The 27,175-nt window shown below is 43.4% G+C and overlaps 1 protein-coding gene across 2 annotated transcripts; it reads left to right on the top strand.

Moving 5' to 3' along the window:
- Window positions 1-688: 688 nt before the first annotated feature.
- LOC109892699 (solute carrier family 13 member 5-like) lies at window positions 689-25,296 on the top strand. Of its 2 annotated transcripts, none has more exons than XM_031826599.1 (12): window positions 689-1,010; window positions 3,143-3,271; window positions 4,940-5,076; window positions 5,254-5,579; window positions 5,844-6,033; window positions 6,234-6,356; window positions 6,664-6,876; window positions 21,770-21,879; window positions 21,988-22,103; window positions 23,789-23,950; window positions 24,541-24,678; window positions 24,894-25,296. In XM_031826599.1, the coding sequence occupies exons 1-12, from the start codon at window positions 882-884 to the stop codon at window positions 25,032-25,034; spliced, it is 1,914 nt and encodes a 637-aa protein (XP_031682459.1). In that variant the 5' UTR covers window positions 689-881; the 3' UTR covers window positions 25,035-25,296. The 2 variants fall into 2 exon arrangements, with proteins under 2 accessions (XP_031682459.1, XP_020341003.2); XM_020485414.2 differs by having other exon boundaries at window positions 5,254-5,624.
- The last annotated feature ends 1,879 nt before the right edge of the window (window positions 25,297-27,175 follow it).

Here is a 27,175-nt window from a genome sequence, read left to right as displayed (position 1 = left end):
TGGTTCTATACATTTCGAAGTAAGTATTCAAATATGTTTTATTTGAAAAGACAAGTAGTTGAATATTGGAATGTATTTGGAAAAACACTTGGAAAGTATTGTATTGACTCAAATACACTCCCATGCATTGAATCTAGGTATTTGAAAGTAGTATTTGAAATAAGTTATGTGTGTGTGTGTGTGTGTGTGTGTGTGTGTGTGTGTGTGTGTGTGTGTGTGTGTGTGTGTGTGTGTGTGTGTGTCTGTGGTGTTTTGGGGAGTGTAACTTCACAAAGGAAGTTTGGAGTTTCCCAGCAGCTACTGCTGTTCCAAGGAAACCATATCTATCTATCTATCTATCTATCTATCTATCTATCTATCTATCTATCTATCTATCTATCTATCTATCTATCTATCTATCTATCTATCTATCTATCTATCTATCTATCTATCTATCTATCTATCTATCTATCTATCTATCTATCTATCTATCTATCTATCTATCTATCTATCTATCTATCTATCTATCTATCTATCTATCCTCCCCCTTATGTCTCTCTCAGAATACGGTACATTCTAGTTTCAGAGAGCCGTGTTAATTTTCCTATTTTTTCTAAGTTAATTTTTAAGTATAAATGCTACTCAACATTTTTTCTCTCTCTAGCTCTCACACACACTCACTCACACACGCACAAGAATGCCACTCAAAAGTGTTGCCACCCCTTTGTGCACACACAGAGAGAGAGTAAAAAAACAGAGAGAGAGAGAGTAGAGAGAGAGACAGAGAGATGTCATGTGCAGTTGTGTCTCAACTGTAAAGCCGGAGGTATCTGGAGGTATCTGAGCTCTCCCTCATAATTTTTGCTTTCTTCCCTGGGACGGGACGCGTGCAACTCTAATTTATGTCAGTATTCTCTGATCGAGCGAAGATGGTGTCTTCGCTCCAGATTATGTGGATGTTCAAGGATGGGGTGATTCTGTTCTGTACACCGTTCCTGCTCCTCCCGCTGCCTCTACTGATCGGAACCACGGTATGCACCAAATTTCTGGAACAGACATATTCCAGGGGTCCCTATCTCCTCTTGACCCCATCTAGGCCTAGTCTTTCTGATTTCTGCACCAAGAGTACGCTGTCTGTATAATGATTGAAAATATTTTAGTAAGAGCCTACTAGTATTCTATCGTCTTGTTAGATATTTCATGAATTATTCATTTGTACACCTGACATGCTGATTTTGACTTAAACATTTATTCCTTTAGGCCTCCGCCACACACGCATGCACAGACACACAAACACGCATGCACAGACACACAAACACGCACGCATGCACAGACACACAAACACGCACGCATGCACAGACACACAAACACGCATGCACAGACACACAAACACGCATGCACAGACACACAAACACGCACGCATGCACACACACACAGATGTATTATGTTGATTTCTTTTTCAGAAGAGCGCACTTTTTCTGCCAATTTAGAAAATGGAAATTCCTACAAATGTACAGAGGGTAACAGGGTCAGGACCTGGTGTGACAAGGGGGTGACACATTCTTTCAGCTTGCGCCAGGGGTGAACTTAGCGCAGAACTATTCGTGTTGTCTTTAACCCTTTCTTGTCCTCTTAAGATAGAACTGCCCCGCTAAGCAGCCCGGTCTCAAAGACTACAAGTAATATAGTAAACGGAAAACCGTGACAACACAAATTAGTATGATATGTTACATTTGGTATGGTTACATAAGACAGAAGGTTATAGCCATGGGAAGTAGGGGTGCTGAAGTAATAAGGATTCCAAAACTGTATAATTACTCATGTCTGAACACTGATTGAATTTGCGCAGCACATACACTACAGTTAAAAAGTTTGGGGTCATTTAAATATTTCCTTGTTTTTGAAAGAAAAGCATTTTTTTTGTCCATTAAAATAACATCAAATTGATCAGAAATACAGTGTAGACATTGTTAATGTTGTAAATTACTATTGTAGCTGGAAACGGCAGATTCTTTATGGAATATCTACATAGGCGTACAGAGGCCCATTATCAGCAACCATCACTCCTGTGTTCCAATGGCACGTTGTATTAGCTAATCCAAGTTTATCATTTTAAAAAGGCTAATTGATCATTAGAAAACCATTTTGCGATGATGTTAGCACAGCTGAAAACTGTTGTGCTCATTAAAGAAGCAATAAAACGGACCTTCTTTAGACTAGTTGAGTATCTGGAGCTTCAGCATTTGTGGGTTTGATTACAGGCTGAAAATGGCCAGGAACAAAGACCTTTCTTCTGAAACTCGTCAGTCTATTCTTGTTCTGAGAAGTTAAGGCTATTCCATGAGATAAATTACCAGGAAACTGAAGATCTCGTACAATGCTGTGTACCACTCCCTTCACAGAACAGCGCAAACTGTCTCTAACCAGAATAGAAAGAGGAGAGGGAGGCCCTGGTGCACATCTGAGCAAGATGACAAGTACATTAGAGTGTCTAGTTTGAGAAACAGATGCCTCACAAGTCCTCAACTGGCAGCTTCATTAAATAGTACCCACAAAACACCAGTCTCAACATCAACAGTGAAGAGGCGACTCCAGGATGTTGGCCTTCTAGTCAGAGTTCCTCTGTCCAGTGTCTGTTCGTTTTCCCTTCTTAATCTTTTCTTTTTATTGGCCAGTCTGAGATATAGCTTTGTCTTTGCAACTCTGCCTAGAAGGCCAGCATCCCGGAGTCGACCTCTTCACTGTTGACTTTGAGACTGGCGTTTTGCGGGTACTATTTAATGAAGCTGCTAGTTGAGGACTTTCTCAAACTAGACACTCTAATGTAGTTAGAGTGTCTTAGTACGTCCTCTTAGTACGTCCTCTTGCTCATTTGTGCACCGGGGCCGCCCACTCCTGGCGTAGAAGAGGGAGGAAACATTTCCTCGTCACACCATAGGGTGTTTAAGTTCAAGTTTACATTACTTGAGCTCGACGAATTCACATCGCAGATCAACGTTTATACAATGGCACCCCCAGACACAGAGAACATTCTGTTCGTGTGCTTCAGTTATTTTGTGTGTGTGTGTGTGTGTGTTTGTGTCCTTTTGAACTCAAGAATATTTGGGTTCTCTGTACTTCTATATGGCTCTAAATAGAGTATTGTAACTGTGTGTGTTTGCAGGAGGCAAGATGTGCCTATGTGATAGCTCTGATGGCAGTGTACTGGTGTACTGAGGTATTGCCACTAGCGGTGACTGCTCTCCTGCCCGCTGTCCTTTTCCCTCTGTTTGGCATCATGGAGTCCAAGCAGGTACGTGCGTAAAGATGTAGGATCTTAATTTGAGCACCCTGCTGCAGGAGAACTTTACTGCGATGCAGAAACTGTAAAACCTGTAGAGTATTTGAGGTTAAAGGCTTTTGAAGTTTGTAATTTCCACTTTGACTTGATTCTTCCTTACCGAAAATGTACACTACATGATCAAAGATATGTGGACAACTGCTCGTCGAACATCTCATTCCAAAATCATGGGCATTAATATGGAGTTGGTCCCAGCTTTGCTGCTATAACAGCCTCCACTCTTCTGGGAAGGCTTTCCACTAGATGTTGAAACATTACTGTGGGGACTTACTTCCATTCAGCCACAAGAGCATTAGTAAGGTTGGGCACTGATGTTGAGCGATTTTGCCTGGCTCGCAGTCGGTAATCCATCCCAAAGGTGTTCGATGGGGTTGAAGTCAGGGCTCTGTGCAGGCCAGTCAAGTTCTTCCACACCGATCTCGCCGAGTGACGCAGCGGTCTAAGGCACTGCATCTCAGTGCTAGAGGCATCACTACAGACCCTGGTTTGATTCAAGGCTGTATCACAACCGGCTGTGATTGGGAGTCCCATAGGGCGGTGCACAATTTGCCCAGCGTTGTCCGGGTTAGGGTTTGGCCGGGATAGGCCGTCATTGTAAATAAGAATTTGTTCTTAACTGACTTGCCTAGTTAAATAAATAATCGTTTAATTATAAATTATTTATAAAAAATGATGGACATGATGGAAATGATTGTCATGTGGAAACAGGAAAGGGCCTTCCCCAAACTGTTGCCACAAAGTTGGAAGCACAGTATCGTCTAGTATCGTTAAGACTTCTCTTCACTGGAACAAAGGGGCCCGAACCATGAAAAACAGCCCCAGACTATTATTCCTCGTCCACCAAATGTTATAGTTGGCACTATGTATTGGGGCAGGTAGCGTTTTACTGGCATCCGCCAAACCCAGATTTGTACATCGAACTGCCAGATGGTGAGGTGTGATTCATCCCTCCAGAGAACGCCTGTCCACTGCTCCAGTGTCCAATGGCAGCGAGCTTTACACCACTCCAGCCGACGCTTGGCATTGCGCATGGTGATCTTAGGCTTCTATGCGGCTGCTTGGCCATGGAAACCCATTTCATGAAGCTCATGACGAACAGTTCTTGTGCTGATGTTGCTTCCAGAGGCAGTTTGGAACTCAGTAGTGAGTGTTGCAACTGAGGAGAGACGATTTTTACACGCTTCAGCACTCGGAGGTCCCAGCTGAGCCGTTGTTGCTCCTAGACATTTCCACTTCACAATAACAGCACTTACAGTGGACCAGCGCAGCTCTTGCAGGGCAGAAATTTGACGAACTGACTTGTTTGAAAGATGTTATCCTATAACGGCACCACGTTGAAAGTCACTGAGCTCTGCCGTAAATCCATTCTACTGCCAATATTTGTCTATGGAGATTGCATGGCTGTGTGCTTGATTTTATACACCTATCAGCAAAGGGTGTGGCTGAAATAGCCAAATCCATTCATTTGAAGGGGTGTCCACATACTTGTGTATATATTGTATCAACCCCTACAAAAATGTCCATTCATTATAATCCACATAATAATAGACATTTCCTGTTGAGAGATTATTTTCCTGCTGTAGCAAACTGGATCAAAGTAAGATCCTACATCTGTATCAGGTGTGTATGCAGTACCTGAAGGACACCAACATGCTGTTTGTAGGCGGTCTGATGGTGGCTGTTGCCGTGGAGACATGGAACCTTCACAAGCGCATCGCCCTCAGGGTTCTACTTGTTGTGGGGGTGCGGCCTGCCCTGTGAGTAGCTAATCACAGGTGTCTATCTTTATCAGTTTTTCAGGTATCAAATCAGGATTGTCTGCAAAATTCAAGACCATGTAAACCCACTGAGCTAAAGCCTAGCATTATTTCCTCCTTCTCCACTTCCTCTTTTCTCTTTCTGATACACTGGCCCCCTTTTGCTGTCCACGCCAGTCTGATGCTAGGGTTCATGGGTGTGACAGCGTTCCTGTCCATGTGGATCAGTAACACAGCCACCACAGCTATGATGGTCCCCATTGTCCAGGCTGTTCTGGAGCAGCTCAACAGCCCACAGAATGGGGAGAAGCCCTTGCCCATCCCCCAGAGGCAGGAGAATGGTATGATTCCTGAGGAAAGACTGGAGAACAGTTCAAATCCACAGGACAAACTTATCATCCAGGACAATCACATTCCACTGGAGAAACCAGCCACAGAGGATAAACTGGACTCCCCAGACAAACCAGTTCACCAGGACAACTCTCTGGCTGATGGGAAGCCAGGTGAGGGGCACTGGGCTGGGGGCAGAGGTCAGAGCAGGGGGCTAGGTGAGAATTGGAGTACTGCCTTCTCACCAACACACCATAATACAGTTACATGTACATGGCGATTTCAGACAAATATAGATTTAGGTTGTATGTCTACAGGCAACAGGCACACTATAGCCTGCCTAGCTAACAACTTTGGCTGTGACCTCTTGGTAGTCCTGATTCCCAAACCTCTCTAATATATAGTGGTATTGTCTCCCCCTTCCTCTCTGTATAAAGTGGTAGTGTCCATGGTCTTGAAGGAGGGGACTGAAGCAGAGGAGCAGGTTGGGGAGGAAGAGGAGGAGAAGGAGAGGACGAAAATGTGTAAAGGCTTGACGTTGTGTGTGTGTTACGCTGCCAGCATCGGAGGCACTGCCACTCTCACTGGTACCGGACCCAACCTCGTCCTCACAGGGCAGATGAGCCAGTATGTAACACACACACGCACGCACGCATGCACACACACACACACACAGAGCATATGTACCTCTCACAGACATACACCTCACAAATGTTAGTGCATATCCCATATATGAATATAGATATGGGTATCCGAACATATCGTGTTGATCAACTGGCATTTAAAATTTTTGAGAAGTGAAGTTCTTAACAGAAACCCACTGTCAGACTCTTCCCTCAGAACGGTGACGTGGTTAACTTTGCCTCGTGGTTCGCCTTTGCCTTCCCCACAATGCTGCTAATGCTGACGCTGGCCTGGCTCTGGCTCCAGCTCGTCTTCATCGGCTTCGAGTGAGTGACCTGGCCAGAGCATCACAGTGCATTATTCTAACTCTACTCTCTCCTCTCAGTTCAACCACAACATGATATTTGTAAAGGTTTGCATAGGCCAAATAGGGGCAATGTCTCTCTCACTCACTCTGCTTCTTATCTGACCTATTAGTTTAAATCATTTCTCTCTCTCACTCACTCTGCTTCTTATCTGACTTATTAGTTTAAATAATCTCTCTCACTCACTCACTCTGTCTTTCTCTCACCCCCTTCTCTTTTGCTCCCCCACTCATTTCTCTTGTCCCTTTCTCCCCCTCTTCCTCTCTAGTCTGAAGCGTACGTGGGGCTGTGGTGCTGTGCAGTCAGAGAAAGAACATGCAGCGTATGATTTGATCCGTGAGGAGCATCGTCGTCTGGGGCCAGTGTCCTATGGAGAGTTGAGTGTCCTGGGGCTCTTCATTCTGCTGGTGGTGTTGTGGTTCACACGAAGCCCAGGCTTCATCAACGGATGGGCAACCCACATCTTCAACACAAAGGCAGAGTATGTAACACACACCACACACAGTGAAATACTTTACACACCATATATACTCAACCACACAGACTCACACACAAAACACTAGCAGGTGGAAATATACAGACACACGCACAGTAACGCAAGCTTGATCTGAAGGATAGATTACCTGAGTTGTCTTTAGACCCAGAACCTTCTGTTAGAACAAGTGTCAGGACACGGGGAACAGGAGAAAACAAACACAAATGTACAAAACGTGTCGTTCCCAGAGTAAACCGTCTGTGTTGCATCAATAAACATGTTCTGAACTTTGACACACAGAAACACAAACTTGTGCACGTACACACGCTCTGACCGGCACACACAAAGACTTGCATAAGCACATGCACACACAGAGTCTGGGAAACATGATCTCACTAGAGTGAATGAGAGAGTAAGCACACTTCTTTATGACAAACAGATCGATGGGCAGGAGAGGCACACACTGCGTTCGCTCTTATCTGGTCATGTGACCACCCTATCACAGAGGGCATATGTGACGTCTGTCAATCTATGAATGGGCACATCACCATGGAAACAGGTGTTGATTATAGCAGAATCCTGGATCAAACTGGGGCTAAGGTCATCAAACATTACGTCAATCCACTCTTTATTTGTATTTGTAGTTATTAAGGATCCCCGTTACCTGATGTCAAGGTAGCAGCTACTCTTCCTGGGGACCAGCAACATTAAGGCAGTTATATACAATTACAAATATTACATGAAATGACATTTCATAACACTTTTCACAACACATTACGTGTGTGAGGCCACTACTCTACTATCACATATCTACAATACAAAATCTATGTGTACATGTGTGCAGAGTGTGCGTGTTGTGGATATGTACATGTGGATATGTATGTATGAGTGTGTCTGTGCCTGTGTGTATATTCACAGTCCCCGCTGTTCCATAAGGTGTATTTGTACCTTTTTTTCAAATCTGATTGTACTGCTTGCATCATTTACCTGATGTGGAATAGAGCTCCATGTAGCCATGTCTCTATGCCGTACTGTGCGCCTCCCATAGTCAGTTCTGGGGATTGTGAGACCCCCAGCAGACCTCTGATGGCATGTCTTGTGGGGTATGGATGGATGTCTGCTGTGCTAGTACTTTAAACAGACAGCTCGGTGCATTCAGCATGTCAATACTTCTTACAAAAACAAATAGTGATGAAATCATTCTCTCCTGTACTTTGAGCCATGAGAGATTGATATGCATATTATTAATGTTAGCTCTCTGTGTACAGTTGAAGTCGTACATTTACATACAGTGCCTTGCGAAAGTATTCGGCCGCCTTGAACTTTGCGACCATTTGCCACATTTCAGGCTTCAAACATAAAGATATAAAACTGTATTTTTTTGTGAAGAATCAACAACAAGTGGGACACAATCATGAAGTGGAACGACATTTATTGGATATTTCAAACTTTTTTAAGTTCAAGGGGGCCAAATACTTTCGCAAGGCACTGTATACCTTAGCCAAATACATTTAAACTCAGTTTTCACAATTCCTAATTCTAGTAAAAATGTCCTTGTTTTGGTCAGTAAAGATCACCACTTCATTTTAAGAATGTGAAATGTCAAAATAATAGTGGAGAGAATTATGTGTTTTTATTTCTTTTATCACATTCCCAATGTGTCAGAAGTTTACATACAATGGTAGCATTGCCTTTAAGTTGTTTAACTTGTTGTGGGTAGCCTTCCACAAGCTTCCCACAATAAGTTGGGTGAATTTTGGCCCATTCCCACTGACAGAGCTTGTGTAACTGAGTCAGGTTTGTAGGCCTCCTTGCTCGCAAACAATTTTTCAGTTCTGCCCACACATTTTTCCATAGGATTGAGGTCAGGGCTTTGTGATGGCCACTTGACTTTGATGTCCTTAAGCCATTTTGCCACAACTTTGGAAGTATGCTTGGGGTCATTGTCCATTTGAAAGTCCCATTTGCGACCAAGCTTTAACTTCCTGACTGAAGTCTTGAGATGTTGCTTTGATATATCCACATCATTTTCCAGCCTCATGATGCCATCTATTTTGTGAAGTGTACCAGTCCCTCCTGCAGCAATGCACCCCCACAACATGATGCTGCTACCCCCGTGCTTCACGGTTGTGATGGTGTTCTTCGGCCTCCAAACATAATGATTGTCATTATGGCCAAACAGTTGTTCTATTAGTCTATTTTTGTTTCATCAGATCAGAGGACGTTTCTCCAAAATGTACAATATTTGTCCCCATGTGCAGTTGTAAACCGTAAACCGTCTGTTTTTTTATGGTGGTTAAAGAGCAGTGGCTTCTTCGTTGCTGAGTGGCATTTTCAGGTTATGTCGATATAGGACTTGTTTTACTGTGGATATAGATGCTGTTGTACCTGTTTCCTCCAGCATCTTTTCGCACCAAAGTACGTTCATCTCTAGGAAACAGAACGCATCTCCTTCCTGAGCGGTATGATGGCTGCGTGATCCCATGGTGTTTATACTTGCGTACTATTGTTTGTATAAATGAATGTGGTACCTTCAGGCTTTTGGAAATTGCTCCAAAGGATGAACCAGACATTTGGAGGTCTACAATTATTTTTGTGAGGTCTTGGCTGATTTCTTTTGCTTTTCCCATGATGTCAAGCAAAGACGCACTGAGTATGAAGGTAGGCCTTGAAATACATCCACAGGTAAACCTCCAATTGACTCAAATGATGTCAATTAGCCTATCCGAAGCTTCTAAAGCCATGACAACATTTTCTGGAATTTTCCAAGCTGTTTAAAGGTACAGTCAACTTAGTGTATGTAAACTTCTGACCAACTGGAATTGTGATAGAGTGGATTTTAGGTGAAATAATCTGTCTGTAAACAATTGTTGGAAAAATGACTTGTGTCATGCACAAAGTAGATGTTCTAACCAACTTGACAATACTATAGTTTGTTAACAAGAAATGTGTGGAGTGGTTGAAAAACAGGTTTTAATGACTCCAACCTAAGTGTATGTAAACTTCAGACTTCAATTGTACATTTAAGGTCCTGTTTGGAGCCAATTGTAAAGTCCCTCATCACATTGTCATTGGGTTACAATTAGTTAGTGTTCAGAAAAGGATTGGAAGACCTCTCCCCGGCCTTCCTCTGCTGTACCTCTCCCCAACTCCCAATCCCTGTATACCCCTTCCCTAATCCCCTGCTGCCTCCTAACCCTACACAGTCTAACCCCCGCAGTCAAAATATCCTATAGGATTCAAATAGAAAAAATCATATTACAATCCAACAGCAAATCTTATCAGATTCTGGAACCTATCCTGTAGCATAGAATCTTATAGGAGTCCAATAGGACTGGTTCCAAAATCTGATAGGATTGTTCTATTGGATTCTTATACTGAAATCCTATAGGATCCTATAAAATAAAATTATATCAGCCTAGATCTCCCAGACACTTGAATTACAGCCACTTGTCACCTAGCCTAGGGATTATAAAAGTGCCTATTAAAATCCTATAGGGGACCAATAGGACTGGTTCCTAGATCTGATTTTTCTATTAGTCATACTGTAAATTAACTTACAGCCTTGAATCACTGGTAATGGCTCACATCAACACAATTGTCCGATAAACCCTAGACCCACTCCAATTTGCATACTGCCCAAACAGATCCACAGATGACGCAATTGAATGCAAGCTTCACATTTATTGATATTCTTTTGTACCTGTCTATCTATGGGTAAAAGGGTTGATGTGTTATGCTCAAGCCACTCAGTTATCCACCAAAAAACACCAGGAAATTGCCAAAAAGAGTAGAACCAGCTTTCCTGCTTTTGACTGATGATTTGACTATTAGATGTTCAATGTTTCTTTAAAATGTTTTTTACCATATTAAAACGAGAGTTCAGTTCACGTAACATGGTTGACAAAATAAGGGGCAAATGAATCACTAATGACTGTCAAATAAACAAAATAACTAGGGCTTTACAATGATGGTGAAACTTGGACACATTTGGAGATTAAGTGGGTTAAAATCTTCCTAGAAGTGACACAGGTTTGACGGAGGGACATGTCAAAATGCTGAATTTGGGCACTTTAGATCAAAGGGCCCGGAGCTGAGTTTCTACTAAGCTAACATATGGGAAATGGTGTCGACGGATGGGCTGTCATGCTCTTAGGAAACTTTGCAGTATTTCATTTTTTATGTGTTATCTCTTACATTATTAGCCCAGGAAATATTTGTGTTATTACATACTGCATATTACAAACTTTTGGATATTAGAGCGACGGTAACTCACCAGCATTACCAGCATTAGGACCAGGGACACGACTTTCCCAAACTGGATTCTTTGTTCCCCGGGGCAATTGAACTGATTCCAGAGGCTGTTCCAAAACACAGCCGAAGGAAAATAGGTACCCGGAGTGGACTTTTAGTCCAACTCAGTAGGCGCGCACACCCCCCACCGCTTCGAGTATATTACTCGCTAATGTTCAGTCTCTGGATAATAAAGTTGATGAGCTCAGGGCAAGGATATCCTTCCAAAGAGACATCAAGGATTGTAACATACTCTGTTTTACAGAAACATGGCTCTCTCAGGATATACTGTGTCTATTCAGCCAGTTCGGTTCTCAGTTCATCACGCAGACAGGAAAATATCTCTCTGGGAAGAAGGATGGGGGTGTATGTTTCATGATTAACTACTCATGGTGTGATTGTGAAAACATACAGGAACTCAAGTCGTTTTGTTCACCCAGCCTAGAATACCTTACAATCAAATGCTGACCATATTACCTCCCAAGAGAATTCTCTTCGGTTATAGTCACAGCCGTGTATATTCCTCCTAAAGCCGATACCACGACGGCCCTCAAGGAACTACACTGGAATTTATGAAAACTGGAAACCACATATCCTGAGGCTGCATTTATTGTAGCTGGGGATTTTATCTAAGCAAATCTGAGAAAAAAAGTTACAGAAGTTCTATCAACCGATTGACTGTAGTACTCGCACTGCTAAAACACTCGGCACTGCTACTCTAACTTCCGGGATGCCTACAAGGCCCTCCCTTTGGCAAATCTGATCACGACTCTATTTTGCTACTCCCTTCCTATAGGCAGAAACTCAAACAGGAAGTACCCGTGCTAAGGACTATTCAACGCTGGTCTGATCAATCGGCATCCACGCTTCAAGATTGTTTTGATCATGCGGACTGGGATATGTTTTGGGTAGCCTCCATGGAGCAACATAGACAAAAACACTGATATGGTGACTGAGTTTATCAGGAAGTGTATAGGAGATGTTGTACCCATTGTGACTATTAAAACCTACCCTAACCAGAAATCGTGGACAGGTGGCAGCATTTGTGCAAAACTGAAAGCACGAACCATGACATTTAGCCATGGCAAGGTGACTTGGAATATGGCAGAATACAAACAGTGTAGTTATTTCCTCCGTAAGGCAATCTAACAGGCAAAACATCAGTATAGAGACAAAGTGGACTCGCAATTCAACGGCTCATATATGTGGCAGGGTCTACAGACAATCATGGACTACAAAGAGAGAACCAGCTATGTGGCAGGCACCAACATCTTGCTTCTGGACAAGATAAACACGTGAGTAAAACGTTTAAGTGTGTTAACCCTCGCAAGGTTTCCGGCCCAGACGGAATCCCTAGCCGCGTTCCTCAGAGCATACGCAGACCAGCTGGCTGGAGTGTTTATGGACATATTCAATCTCTCCCTATCCAAGACTGTTGTTCCCCCATGCTTCAAGATGACCATCATTTTTCCTGTACCCAAGAAAGCTAAATTAACTGAACTAAATGACTATCGCCCCGTAGCACTCACTTCTGTCATCATGAAGTGCTTTGAGAGACTAGTCAAGGATCATATCAACTCTACCTTACCTGACACCCTAGACCCACTTCAATTTGCTTACCGCCCCAATAGATCCACAGACGATGCAATCACCATCGCACTGCACACTGCCCTATCCCATCTGGAAAATAGGAATACCTATATATGAATGCTGTTCATAGCTCAGAATTCAACACCATAGTACCCTCCAAGCTCTTAATTAAGCTTGAGGCCCTGGGTCTGAACCCCGCCCTGTGCAACTGGGTCCTGGACTTCTTGACGGGCCGCCCCTAGGTGGTGAAGATAGGCAACAACTCCTCCACTTCGCTGATCCTCAACACTGGGGCCCCACAAGGGTGAGTGCTCAGCCCCCTCCTATACTCCCTGTTCACCCATGACTGCATGGCCATGCACGCCTCCAACTCAATCATCAAGTTTGCAGATGACACTACAATAGTAGGCCTGATTACCAACAATGACGAGACAGCCTACAGGGAGGAGGTGAAGACCCTGTGAATGTGGTGCCAGGAAAATAGCCTCTCACCCAACGTCAACAAAACAAAGGGGCTGATCGTGGACTTCAGGAAACAGCAGAGGGAGCACCCCCCTATCCACATCGACGGGGCCGCAGCGGAGAAGATGGAAAGCTTCAAGTTCCTTGGCGTACGGATCACTGAAAAACTTAAATGATCCACCCACACAGACAATGTGGTGAAGAAGGCGCAACAGTGCCTCTTAAACCTCAGGAGGCTGTCGAAATTTTGCTTGGCACCTAAAACCCTCACAAACTTTTACAGATGCACAATTGAGAGCATCTTGTCGGGCTGTCTCACCTACTGGTATGGCAACTGCACCACCCGCAACCGCAGGGTTCTCCAGAGGGTGGTGCGGTCTGCCCAACGTATCACCGGGGGCAAACTACCTGCCCTCCAGGACACCTACAGCACCCAATGTCATAGGAAGGCCAAAAAGATAATCAAGGACAACAACCACCCAAGCCACTGCCTGTTCACCCCGCCATCATTCAGAAGGTGAGGTCAGTACGTGTGCATCAAAACTGGGACTGTTAAAGGCCATCTCAAGACTGTTAAATAGCCATCACTAGCACATTAAAGGCTGCTGCCCTGTATACATAGACTTGAAATCACTGGCCACTTTAATATTTGAAACACTAGTCACTGCAATAATGTTTACATTTGTTTATGTATTTACTTTATTCCTTATTATTTGTATTTTTTTGTTCAAGCTTTACAGAATGTACATCAATGTAAGTACAAAGATTTTACCATATCCCAACCACCCTCCTTCCCTCCCTCCATACAACACATCCACCCAACCCCCCTAGTCCCTTCCCTACCTCTCCGCCCTACCTCAGTCAACCCACCTTGATTCCCTCCCATCCCATATCCTCCCTCAATTCTGTCCTCGAAAACAAAAATTCTACAGAGATATCGCAACAAATAAACATTCAACAATACAGTGGGGGGGGGGGGTATACAAACAACTCAATACAGAGTCAATATACAAAAACATAAATAAATAAATGATCAGTAAACCTTAGACAAACTTGCTATACTGGATCAAATCAAATTGTATTAGGCACATGCGTCGAACAGGTGTAGACCTTACTCTAAAATGTTTACTTACGAGCCCCTAACCAACAATGCAGTTTAAAAAAATATTGATATGAATAAGAGATTAAAAAACAGCATTATAGCATTATATTGATGATTGTACCTATTATGTAATGACTTCTGGTAATGCTTACGGGGAAACCTTAAAGCATCTCATCAGAGGGGAGCCTCTGCAAGCCATTAAAATATGATATAAATGGTTGCCATTTTCTAACAAATGTATCATTGGAACCCCTATGAGAATACTTCATTTTCTCAAGCTTTAGGAAGAACATTACATCATTGAGCTGTTGAGAAGTAGAGAGGGGCTGAGCAGACTTCCACTCGAGATGAATTCTATGTCAAGCTAAAAAGGATGTAAAAGCAACCATATCTGCATTTTTGGGGTCCAAGGAGAACAAGTCTTCTGGAATACCAAAAACAGCTTTCAAGGGACAAGGCTGCAGGTTCATTTCAAGCACCTCAGATAAAGTTTTAAAAATAGAATCCCAGTAATTTTGTAATTTAGAGCATTGAATGAACATGTAACTAAGGTCTCATGGTGAGACATGACATCTATCACACTCATCATTTACATTTGGATGTATGTCAGACAATCTGGATTTGGAAAGATGCACCCTATGTAAAACCTTAAATTGTATGAGACCAAGACGAGCACAATATGTAGTGGAGCGTTCTCTATCAATCGCCTCATCCCACCACTCCTGCGTAAATTCAACACCCATCTCCCGTTCCCAAGCAGATTTAATTTTGTTGGTGGAGTGTTTGTCCAATGACAAAATATACAAATAGATAATTAAATATATAAATATTAAACATAAATTACTGCTTTCTGTCAAGGTAATAGAGTCAATATGCCATCCCAGGGTTGGCAAGGGGGTGGAGCAGGGAAGCCAGAAAATTGGGAGGAGACACAATGCCTAATTTGAAGGTAATGAAAAAAGTTAGATGGAGAGAGAGTATTTAGAGGCCAGGTTGGGAAAACGATCAAAAATTAGAAGGACTTAATACCTTTCCTTGTCCAGTAAAGAAAGCATTATGTATTAGAGAAGCGGGGAATACGTGATTCTTGTCAATAGGACCCATAGTAGATGCAGCAGAGAATTTAAAATGTTGTCGAAACTGGTACCAAATCTTAATTGGGGAAAGCACTACAGGATTCCGAGTATAGCGAGAGGGGAATGTTGGGAGAGAAGAGCAGAGTCAAAGCAGGAAGAGAAGCAGAAATACAAGAATGTGCCTCTAGGTGGCACCATTGGGTATCTGGAGCATGTAACCAGAATGGCAATTTCTGAAAGTTGTCTGCCCAGTAATTGTATAAAAAGTTGGTTAGTGCCAGCCCTACACTAAACTTGCAGCTCTGAAGTAAAGATCTACTGACTCTGGGTACCTTTTCTCCCCAGATAAATGTGGCAACAGCCTGATTGATTTACTTTTCTTTTAAACACTTAGGTAAAAACAATGGGACAGATTGAAATAGGTAAAGGAATTTGTGTAAACTGTTCATTTTTACAGCATCCTTACTATACAGTGGGGCAAAAAAGTATTTAGTCAGCCACCAATTGTGCAAGTTCTACCACTTAAAAAGATGAGAGAGGCCTGTAATTTTCATCATAGGTACACTTCAACTATGACAGACAAAATGAGAAAAAACATCCAGAAAATCACATTTTAGGATTTTTTATTAATTTATTTGCAAATTATGGTAGAAAATAAGTATTTGGTCAATAACAAAAGTTTATCTCAATACTTTGTTATATACCCTTTGTTGGCAATGACAGAGGTCAAACGTTTTCTGTAAGTCTTCACAAGGTTTTCACACACTGTTGCTGGTATTTTGGCCCATTCCTCCATGCAGATCTCCTCTAGAGCAGTGATGTTTTGGGGCTGTTGCTGGGCAACACGGACTTTCAACTCCCTCCAAAGATTTTCTATGGGGTTGAGATCTGGTGACTGGCTAGGCCACTCCAGGACCTTGAAATGCTTCTTACGAAGCCACTCCTTCATTGCCCGGGCGGTGTGTTTGGGATCATTGTCATGCTGAAAGACCCAGCCACGTTTCATCTTCAATGCCCTTGCTGATGGAAGAAGGTTTTCACTCAAAATCTCACGATACATGGCCCCATTCATTCTTTCCTTTACAAGGATCAGTCATCCTGGTCCCTTTGCAGAAAAACAGCCCCAAAGCATGATGTTTCCACCCCCATGCTTCACAGTAGGTATGGTGTACTTTGGATGCAACTCAGCATTCTTTGTCCTCCAAACACGACGAGTTGAGGTTTTACCAAAAAGTTATATTTTGGTTTCATCTGACCATATGACATTCTCCCAATCTTCTTCTGGATCATCCAAATGCTCTCTAGCAAACTTCAGACGGGCCTGGACAAGTACTGGCTTAAGCAGGGGGACACGTCTGGCACTGCAGGATTTGAGTCCCTGGCGGCGTAGTGTGTTACTGATGGTAGGCTTTGTTACTTTGGTCCCAGCTCTCTGCAGGTCATTCACTAGGTCCCCCCATGTGGTTCTGGGATTTTTGCTCACCGTTCTTGTGATCATTTTGACCCCACGGTGTGAGATCTTGCGTGGAGCCCCATATCGAGGGAGATTATCAGTGGTCTTGTATGTCTTCCATTTCCTAATAATTGCTCCCACAGTTGATTTCTTCAAACCAAGCTGCTTACCTATTGCAGATTCAGTCATCCCAGCCTGGTGCAGGTCTACAATTTTGTTTCTGGTGTCCTTTGACAGCTCTTTGGTCTTGGCCATAGTGGAGTTTGGAGTGTGACTGTTTGAGGTTGTGGACAGGTGTCTTTTATACTGATAACAAGTTCAAACAGGTGCCATTAATACAGGTAACGAGTGGAGGACAGAGGAGCCTCTTAAAGAAGAAGTTACAGGTCTGTGAGAGCAAGACATCTTACTTGTTTGTAGGTGACCAAATACTTATTTTCCACCATAATTTGCAAATAAATTCATAAAAAATCCTACAATGTGATTTTCTGGAGAAGAAAATTCTCATTTTGTCTGTCATAGTTGAAGTGTACCTATGACGAAAATTACAGGCCTCTCTCGTCTTTTTAAGGGTGAGAACTTGCACAATTGGTGGCTGACTAAATACTTTTCTGCCCCACTGTAAGTGATAGTGGTAAGCTACCCCATCTCTGAAAATCAGTTTTCATTTAAATTCTCTGCTGCTGCAAAGTTTGGAGAAAAAAGAGCATGTAATGAACGAGTTACGTTCACGCCAAGGTATTTGAAACCAGAGCGGCTAAGCTGAAATGGCAAGTCTGTCAGCTGGAGCTGTAGCGCTGCTGGATTGATTGGGAAGCACTCACTTTTCTGGAGATTCAGCTTGTAACCGGAGAAGGAGCCAAAGTTCACCAGAATGGAAAGGATAGAATTTAAACAGGTTACAGGGTTATTTACATAGAGTAACAAATCATCTGCATATAATGATAACCTATGTTCAACTCCTTCCCGTGTTACACCTTGGAAAGAGGAGTATGCCCGTAAAGCTACTGAAAGGGGCTCAATGGCGCCAGCAAATAATAAAGGGGACAGTGATTAGCCTTGGCATGTCCCACGTTAACGTCAAAATAATCAGAATGAGTGTCATTGGTACAGACACTGGGGCGATGTATTCAAGTGACGGATCCATGAGCTAAATTTGTCTCCAAATCCAATTTTTTTTTTTTTAAGGACAGCAAATAGGTACTCCCACTCAATTCTGTTGAATGCCTTCTCTGCATCTAGGGAGATTACCACCTCAGGGGAGTTGGAGAATTGTTTAGAATAAATCATATTAAACAGTGTCCGAATGTAAAAAAATGAATATCTGTCCTTTATAAAGCTGGTTTGTTCCTGCGATGTGAGTCCTGGTAAGACTACTTCCAGACGCCTCGCTAACACCTTCGCCAGCACCTTTACATCCACATTAAGGAGACTTAGGGGCCTAAAATAAGAACAGAAAGTGAAGGAGAAGCGCTATTGAAGCCTGTGTTAGGGTAGGTGGCAACGAGCCTTGTTCAAGTGATGCGTTGTACATAGATAAAAGTAAAGGGGCTAACTTGGTATAGAATTTCTTAAAGAACCCAGTTGGAAACCCATCAGGCCCTGGAGCCTTGCCGCTCTGCATTGACTTGTTAGACTGAATATCTTCTTCAAGGTTGAGAGGGAAATCAAGGTCATCTGCAGTTTCAGCCTCAACTGTGGGAGTATCCAATTCACCCAAAAATGTAGTCATATTGGTCGTATCTGATGGAAATTCAGACGTATACATGGAGGAATAGAAAGATTTGAAGGTGTCATTGATCCCCATAGGGTCAGAAATCAAAGTATGAGAGGAATCTTTCATTTGGGGAATCAGACGGGTAGCAACACTGCGTTTTAATTGGTGTGCGAGCAGACGACTTGCCTTGTCACGATGTTCATAGTAGGTACCATGTGAATGCAATAGTAACCGTTCTGCATCTGTAGTGGACAAGAGATTGAATTCAGATTGTAAGTTCAAGCGTTGCTTATATATCTCTGGAGATGGCATTAGGGCATATTGATGGTCTAAGTCAAGGATGGCTTTAGAGTTCTTCTAGTTTAGCTTTCTGAGTTTTGTTTAAATGAGAAGAATAAGAAATCATGTATCCTCTAAGATAGGCCTTAAGTGATTCCCATAAGAAAGAATGAGAGGTTGAGCTTGTCTGATTTATTTTTTAAAAAGATCAATAGAAGTGGAGATAACGTTACAGAAGTCTGCATCAGACTGGAGAAAAGAGCTCGGCAAAAGCTTGGAATTGTAGCCATGCATTACTATGCTAGCCATCTAGCCAAATAAAAAGGACCTCCCAAATGTGTAGCTTAAATGACAACCACACAAGACAGTAGTAGTCATTTTTCAATAGTTCAATAACATTAGTGTTCAATGTGCAGATGAGCAGGAAAGCGGAGTGAGAATTTCACTTTCTTCTAATGAATTTTACATTTCACATTGAGGAATTTAGCTCTTTTCTTGGTGACATTTAAGCTGAGGTCAAGAAAGATGAACACCTTGCGTCCGCAGAAGTGTCGCTGGTCTTTGCCCTGCCTCTGGAGGATGCGCTTCTTGTCACAGTAGTAGTGAAAACAGACAATAAACACTCTAGGCTTGGAGTTGTCGTCTCCACTCACAGGGGAGGGGCCAATGCGGTGGGCTCTATCCAGCTTCGGAGGTGATGGATCGATGGCTGGACCCAGCACATCCGCAAAGAATTCTGACATGAACTTAAATGAGTCCCCTCTTTCACATTTCTCTGGTATACCAACAACACAAAGATTACAAATGCGAGAACGGGATTCCAGGTCATCGGTTTTGTCAATCAGCTTTTGGTTTTCGGAGCTCAGCCAGGCGACCGTTTTCTCAAGTGCTACTATGCGGTCACTGTCATCACACAGGTCATGTTCAAAGCCGTCAATTTGGCGGCCTTGTTCATCTGCAGCGGCTCGGACACCATCCAGGACGGTGGAGAAGGGGGCCAGAGCAGCATCGATGGCAGTTTTGAGCTGAGTGGCAATGGTAGCTGTAATTTCCGAGACCAGAACCGTACGGAGGTTCTGAAGATCTGTGGGGAGTGTGACCTCATGAGGCTCTGTAATAGTTGGATTGGAGTTGGCGCCATTATCATTCACGTTTGCCATTGCGGTTGAAACGTTAGTTACAGGTCTTCTGCTCCTCAGTTCGTGTGACATTTGAATCAAAAAGGTACAAACTCACCAATGAAATATGATATGTAAGAAAGTGGAATGCAAAGTGCAAATTTGGAAAACTTAACTAATGCGTAGGAACCTCTTCCACAAGCTTCTTCTCTATACACATGCTAAACCAAAACTCTGTATTTACTGTATTCTATCCTATTCTACTGTATCAAATCAAATCAAATCAAATTTATTTATATAGCCCTTCGTACATCAGCTGATATCTCAAAGTGCTGTACAGAAACCCAGCCTAAAACCCCAAACAGCAAGCAATGCAGGTGTAGAAGCACGGTGGCTAGGAAAAACTCCCTAGAAAGGCCAAAACCTAGGAAGAAACCTAGAGAGGAACCAGGCTATGTGGGGTGGCCAGTCCTCTTCTGGCTGTGCCGGGTGGAGATTATAACAGAACATGGCCAAGATGTTCAAATGTTCATAAATGACCAGCATGGTCGAATAATAATAAGGCAGAACAGTTGAAACTGGAGCAGCAGCACAGTCAGGTGGAAGTTGAAACTGGAACAGCAGCATGGCCAGGTGGACTGGGGACAGCAAGGAGTCATCATGTCAGGTAGTCCTGGGGCATGGTCCTAGGGCTCAGATCAGTTGAAACTGGAACAGCAGCATGGCCAGGTGGACTGGGGACAGCAAGGAGTCATCATGTCAGGTAGTCCTGGGGCATGGTCCTAGGGCTCAGGTCCTCCGAGAGAGAGAAAGAAAGAGAGAAGGAGAGAATTAGAGAACGCACACTTAGATTCACACAGGACACCGAATAGGACAGGAGAAGTACTCCAGATATAACAAACTGACCCCAGCCCCCCGACACAAACTACTGCAGCATAAATACTGGAGGCTGAGACAGGAGGGGTCAGGAGACACTGTGGCCCCATCCGAGGACACCCCCGGACAGGGCCAAACAGGAAGGATATAACCCCACCCACTTTGCCAAAGCAAAGCCCCCACACCACTAGAGGGATATCTTCAACCACCAACTTACCATCCTGAGACAAGGCTGAGTATAGCCCACAAAGATCTCCGTCTATGCCTCTCTGACATCGCTCATCCAACTATTTATATATTCTTAATTCCATTCCTTTACTTTTGATTGTGTGTATTGTTAGATATTACTTGTTAGATATCGCTGCACTGTTGGAGCTAGAAACACAAGCATTTCGCTACACCCGCAATAACATCTGCTAAACACGTGTATGTGACAAATAAAATTTGATTTGATTTGAAATTCTGTACAATGACGGAAATAAGACTAAAACATTGAAAACTTCATAAGGAAACAAATACTGTACTCACAGTTCTTGCATTCACACACAGTAAAGGATAAAACTGTGAGAATAGCTCATGTTAGAAAACCAGTGATTTTCTGCAGAGCCACAAACTATAATTTAATGGGTTCAATTAAGAAAACAGTTATAATAGGATACTGATCGGGTGACACAAAATCCTACAATAGTGTTGCCAATAGGAAAAAGTAGTCCAACAGCATTCCAATAGGATACTGATCGGGTGACACAAAATCCTACAATAGTGTTGCCAATAGGAAAAAAGTAGTCCAACGCGATTCCAATAGGATTCTGATAGAGGTGAAACAAAATATTATAGGAATGTGAGAATCCTACAGGATTCCGGTGGAAAAATCACAAATCCTATAGGATTGTTTTACTAGGGCCTTACCTTCCAACCATCCAACCTCTCCAGGTTTGTGACTGATGCCACAGTGGCAGTGTTTGTTGCCGTGCTGTTGTTCGTCTTGCCCTCTGAGCCCCCCCGCTACCTCTGCTTCTGGAGAACACAGAGCTTTGACACAGGTGAAACACACACACATACACACACACACACACACACACACACATACACACACACACACACACACACTGTAGAAATTGCTTGACATGTTTGTGCCCCTCTCCCCTCAGAGCCCCCCCGCGGCCCCACCCCTGCCCTGCTGACCTGGCAGGTGACCCAGAGGAAGATGCCCTGGAGCATTGTACTGCTGCTCGGAGGAGGCTTCGCTCTGGCTAAGGGCAGCGAGGTGTGTTTGTGTGTGTAACCTTCAGTGTGTACAGTGGGGAGAACAAGTATTTGATACACTGCTGATTTTGCAGGTTTTCCTACTTACAAAACATGTAGAGGTCTGTAATTTTTATCATAGGTACTCTTCAACTGTGAAAGACTGAATCTAAAACAAAAATCCAGAAAATCCCATTGTATGATTTTAAGTAATTAATTTGCATTTTATTGCATGACATAAGTATTTGATCACCTACCAACCAGTAAGAATTCCGTCTCTCACAGACCTGTTAGTTTTTCTTTAAGAAGCCCTCCTGTTCTCCACTCATTACCTGTATTAACTGCACCTATTTGAACTTGTTACCTGTATAAAAGACACCTGTCCACACACTCAATCAAACAGACTCCAACCTCTCCACAATGGCAAAGACCAGAGAGCTGTGTAAGGACATCAGTGGTAAAATTGTAGACCTGCACAAGGCTGGGATGGGCTACAGGACAATAGGCAAGCAGAGAAGGCAACAACTGTTGGCGTAATTATTAGAAAATTGAAGAAGTTCAAGATGACGGTCAATCACCCTCGTTCTGGGGCTGCAAGATCTCACCTCGTGGGGCATCAATGTTCATGAGGAAGGTGAGGGATCAGCCCAGAACTACACGGCAGGACCTGGTCAATGATCTAAAGAGAGCTGGGACCACAGTCTCAAAGAAAACCATTAGTAACACACTATGCCGTCATGGATTAAAATGCTGCAGCGCATGCAAGGTCCCCCTGCTCAAGCCAGCGCATGTCCAGGCCCATCTGAAGTTTGCCAATGACCATCTGGATGATCCAGAGGAGGAATGGGAGAAGGTCATGTGGTCTGATGAGACACAAATAGAGCTTTTTGGTCTAAACTCCACTCGCCGTGTTTGGAGGAAGAAGAAGGATGAGTACAACCCCAAGAACACCATCCCAACCGTGAAGGTGGAAACATAATTCTTTGGGGATGCTTTTCTGCAAAGGGGACAGGACGACTGCACCGTTTTGAGGGGAGGATGGATGGGGCCATGTATCGCGAGGTCTTGGCCAACAACCTCCTTCCCTCAGTAAGAGCATTGAAGATGGGTCGTGGCTGGGTCTTCCAGCATGACAACGACCCGAAACACACAGCCAGGGCAACAAAGGAGTGACTCCGTAAGAAGCATCTCAAGGTCCTGGAGTGGCCTAGCCAGTCTCCAGACCTGAACCCAATAGAAAATCTTTGGAGGGAGCTGAAAGTCAGGTATTGCCCAGTGACAGCCCCGAAACCTGAAGAATCTGGAGAAGGTCTGTATGGAGGAGTGGGCCAAAATCCCTGCTGCAGTGTGCAAACCTGGTCAAGAACTACAGGAAACGTATGATCTCTGTAAATGCAAACAACGTTTTCTGTAACAAATATTAAGTTCTGCTTTTCTGATGTATCAAATACTTATGTAATGCAATAAAATGCAAATGAATTACAATGATGTTTTCTGGATTTTTGTTTTAGATTCCGTCTCTCACAGTTGAAGTGTACCTATGATAAATAATTACAGACCTCTACATGCTTTGTAAGTACAAAAACCTGCAAAATCGGCAGTGTATCAAATACTTGTTCTGCCCACTGTATGTGCATGTGTGCATGCTTGCGTCCATGCATGGGTCTGTGCATGTGTATAAGCTTGAATGTGTGTGTATCCATCCAGGTGTCTGGTCTGTCGCGGTGGCTGGGTGATCAGATGATACCTCTCTCCTCCATCCCTCCCTGGGCCATCGCAGTCATCCTCTGTCTCCTCACTGCCATCTTCACTGAGTGTGCCAGCAACGTGGCTACCGCTACACTCTTCCTGCCCATCCTAGCTTCCATGGTACACCCACCCACCCACCCACACTCAACCAACCACACACACACACTTCTCTCTCTCCCCATCTCGCTCACACACACAAACACACTCGATTGCTCTCCATTCTGGGATCAAGATTCCTTTTGATAAAATTGGATTGTACTGAATAGAGCTGGTCAATAGGGGATCTGAGCCAGGCCTACTACTGAAGAGTTTCTCAGAGAGTGAAAGAGAGAATCTACGAATGAAAGAGATAAGCAAATAGCGAGAGAAGACAGAGGGAAAGAGCTGAATGAGTGAAAAGTCCAGTCAGAGAGAAAGAGAGAGAGCGAGAGAGAGAGAGAGAGAAAACAAGACAGGTTATTCACACTAATAGGTCACATTAGAGGCCAGACATTGAGACTGTAACAGCACTGTGTGTAGAGCTCTCAGTTCTGTTCATTCAGTGACAAGAATCTTTGATAACTGAGCCAACACAGAGCCACACACACTTTTTGTTCATCCTATTCACATCCACATCGCAGGATAATAGGCTACTAATTGTGCATGTACTCATATGTGTGCATGCATGTGCATACGTATGTGCTGGCTAATATGTGTGTGTTCTATTGCAGTCCCAATCCATAGGAGTGAACCCACTGTATGTGATGGTACCCTGTACCCTCAGTGCCTCCTTTGCCTTCATGCTCCCTGTCGCCACGCCTCCTAACGCCATCGTGTTCTCTTATGGATACCTGAAGGTGTCGGATATGGTGAGAGCCTCACTTTTGACCTCTGCTTCTACGGAAACCTACTATACAGTAGGAAGTATGAATAATAAGTTAATGTACTGTATCTTGGCATATATTTCACCCTACCACCCCACCTTAAATCTAAACCTCCTCCTCGCACCGTATTCTTCATCCACCTTCACCACCATCCTCTCAACCTACCACCACCTCATCTTTAACCCCTCTCTCTCCTCTAGGCTAAGACAGGTATAGTGATGAACATCCTTGGGATCCTGTGTATCACTCTGGCCATTAACAGCTGGGGTAGAGCCATTTTCAACCTGGACACCTTCCCCTCCTGGGCCAACACCACCGCTAACATCACTACAGGAGGATGAGGGGGGGGGGGTGACCCCCAAAAACACCATCATATGCCCCTGTACTGCAATACCACTGCTACCGATGCCAAAAAGGGGATGAGGGAGGAGGAGACCACTGACAACCCTCACTGGGGCAACAGAGGGCTGGCCATGGGAACACTGGTTTACTGGTTTATTATCAGTGTATTTTATACTTATTATGTACAGATAATATTATTATATTATATTGTAATGAGGGAGCCTTAGAGAACTCGGATGATAAATAACTTGTAAAAGCCAAGACACGCTGTAATACTGTAACTTATATTTGTATTAATGGCAATATTGTGATATCAATTGATATTATATAAATATATTATCTTATATAAAATTACAGTGCCTTTGGAAAGTATTCAGAACCCTTGACTTTTTCCACATTTAGTTATTACAGCCTTATTCCTCATCAATCTACCCACAATAACCCATAATGACAAAGCAAAAACAGGCTCAGAAAATGTTGCTAATTTATTCAAATAAAAAACAGAAATATCACATTTACAGAAGTATTCAGACCCTTTACTCAGTGCTTTGTTGAAGCACCTTTGGCAGCAATTACAGCCTTGAGTCTTCTTGGGTATGACACTACAAAATTGGCACATTTGTATTTGGGGAGTTTCTCCCATTCTTCTCTGCAGATCCTCTCAAGCTCTGTCAGGTTGGATGGGGAGCGTTGCTGCACAGGGTTTAAGTCCGAGCTCTGGCTGGGCCACTCAAGGATATTCAGGGACTTGTCCCGAAGGATCTCATCAAGGATCTCTCTGTACTTTGCTCCGTTCGTCTTTGCCTCGATCCTGACTAGTCTCCCAGTCCCTACCGCTGAAAAACATCCCCATAGCATGATGCTGCCGCCACCATGCTTCACCATAGGGATGGTGCCAGGTTTCCTCCAGATGTGGCGCTTGGCATTCAGGCCAAAGAGTTCAATCTTGGTTTCATCATACCAGAGAATCTTATTTCTCTGAGAGTCTTTAGGTGCCTTTTGGTAAACTCAGTGGGCTGTCATGTGCCATTTACTTATTAGTGGCTTCCGTCTGGCCATAAAGGCCTGATTGGTGGAGTGCTGCAGAGATGGTTTGTCCTTCTGGAAGCTTCGCCCATCTTCATAGGAGAACTCTAAAGTACTGTCAAAGTGACAATCAGGTTCTTGGTCACCTCCCTGACCAAGGCCCCTTCTTCCCCGATTGCTCAATTTGGCCGGGCGGCCAGCTCTAGGAAGAGTATTGGTGGTTCCGAACTTCTTCCATTTAAGAATGATGGAGGCCACTTTGGGGACCTTCAATGCTGCAGATATTTTTTGGTACCCTTCCCCAGATCTGTGCCTCGACACAATCCTGTTTCGGAGCTCTACGGACAATTGAATTTACCAAAGGTGGACTCCAGTCAAGTTTTATTTTTTATTTAACCTTTATTTAACCAGGCAAGTCAGTTAAGAACACATTCTTATTTTCAATGACGGCCTAGGAACAGTTGGTTAACTGCCTGTTCAGGGGCAGAACGACAGTTCCGGTTACTAGTCCAACGCTCTAACCACTAGGCTACGCTGCCGCCCCAGTTGTAGAAACATCTCAAGGATGATCAATGGCAACAGGATGCACCGGAGCTCAATTCCGAGTCTCAAAGCAAAGGGTCTGAATACTTGTGTAAATAAGGTTTTTCTGTTTTTGTATTTAATACATTTCCAAACATTTCTTAAAACCTGTTTTTGCTTTGTCATTATGGGGTGTTTAGATTGCTGAGGATTACATTTGTTTTATCCACTTTGGAATAAGGCTAGAACTTAACAAAATGTGGAAAAAGTCAAGGGGTCTGAGTACTTTCCGAAGGCACTGTTGCTTTTCAGTTAGTGTAATAACCAATTTAGCTAAAAAACCTGGTTGCCTCTGCCAGGAAACTGACAATCTTCCAGCAAGACAATAACCTCAAGCACACATCAAAATCCACAAGGAAATTGTTAATTGACAACAAAATCTACAATTTGCAATGGCCTTTTCAGCCTTGGCTTTGAAGAGGGCAGTCCATAAGCGCAGACGGAGGACATCAAGGATCTGGAAAGATTCTGTATGGAGTAATGGTCTAAGATCCCTCCCAAGGTGTTATCTAATCTTATAAAACATTTTAGA

This window comes from Oncorhynchus kisutch, linkage group LG6 (assembly GCF_002021735.2).
Source record: "Oncorhynchus kisutch isolate 150728-3 linkage group LG6, Okis_V2, whole genome shotgun sequence".
NCBI classification, from domain to species: domain Eukaryota; kingdom Metazoa; phylum Chordata; class Actinopteri; order Salmoniformes; family Salmonidae; genus Oncorhynchus; species Oncorhynchus kisutch.
Note: the sequence above shows the minus strand (reverse complement) of the source record. Positions and strands in the feature narration are given on the sequence as shown.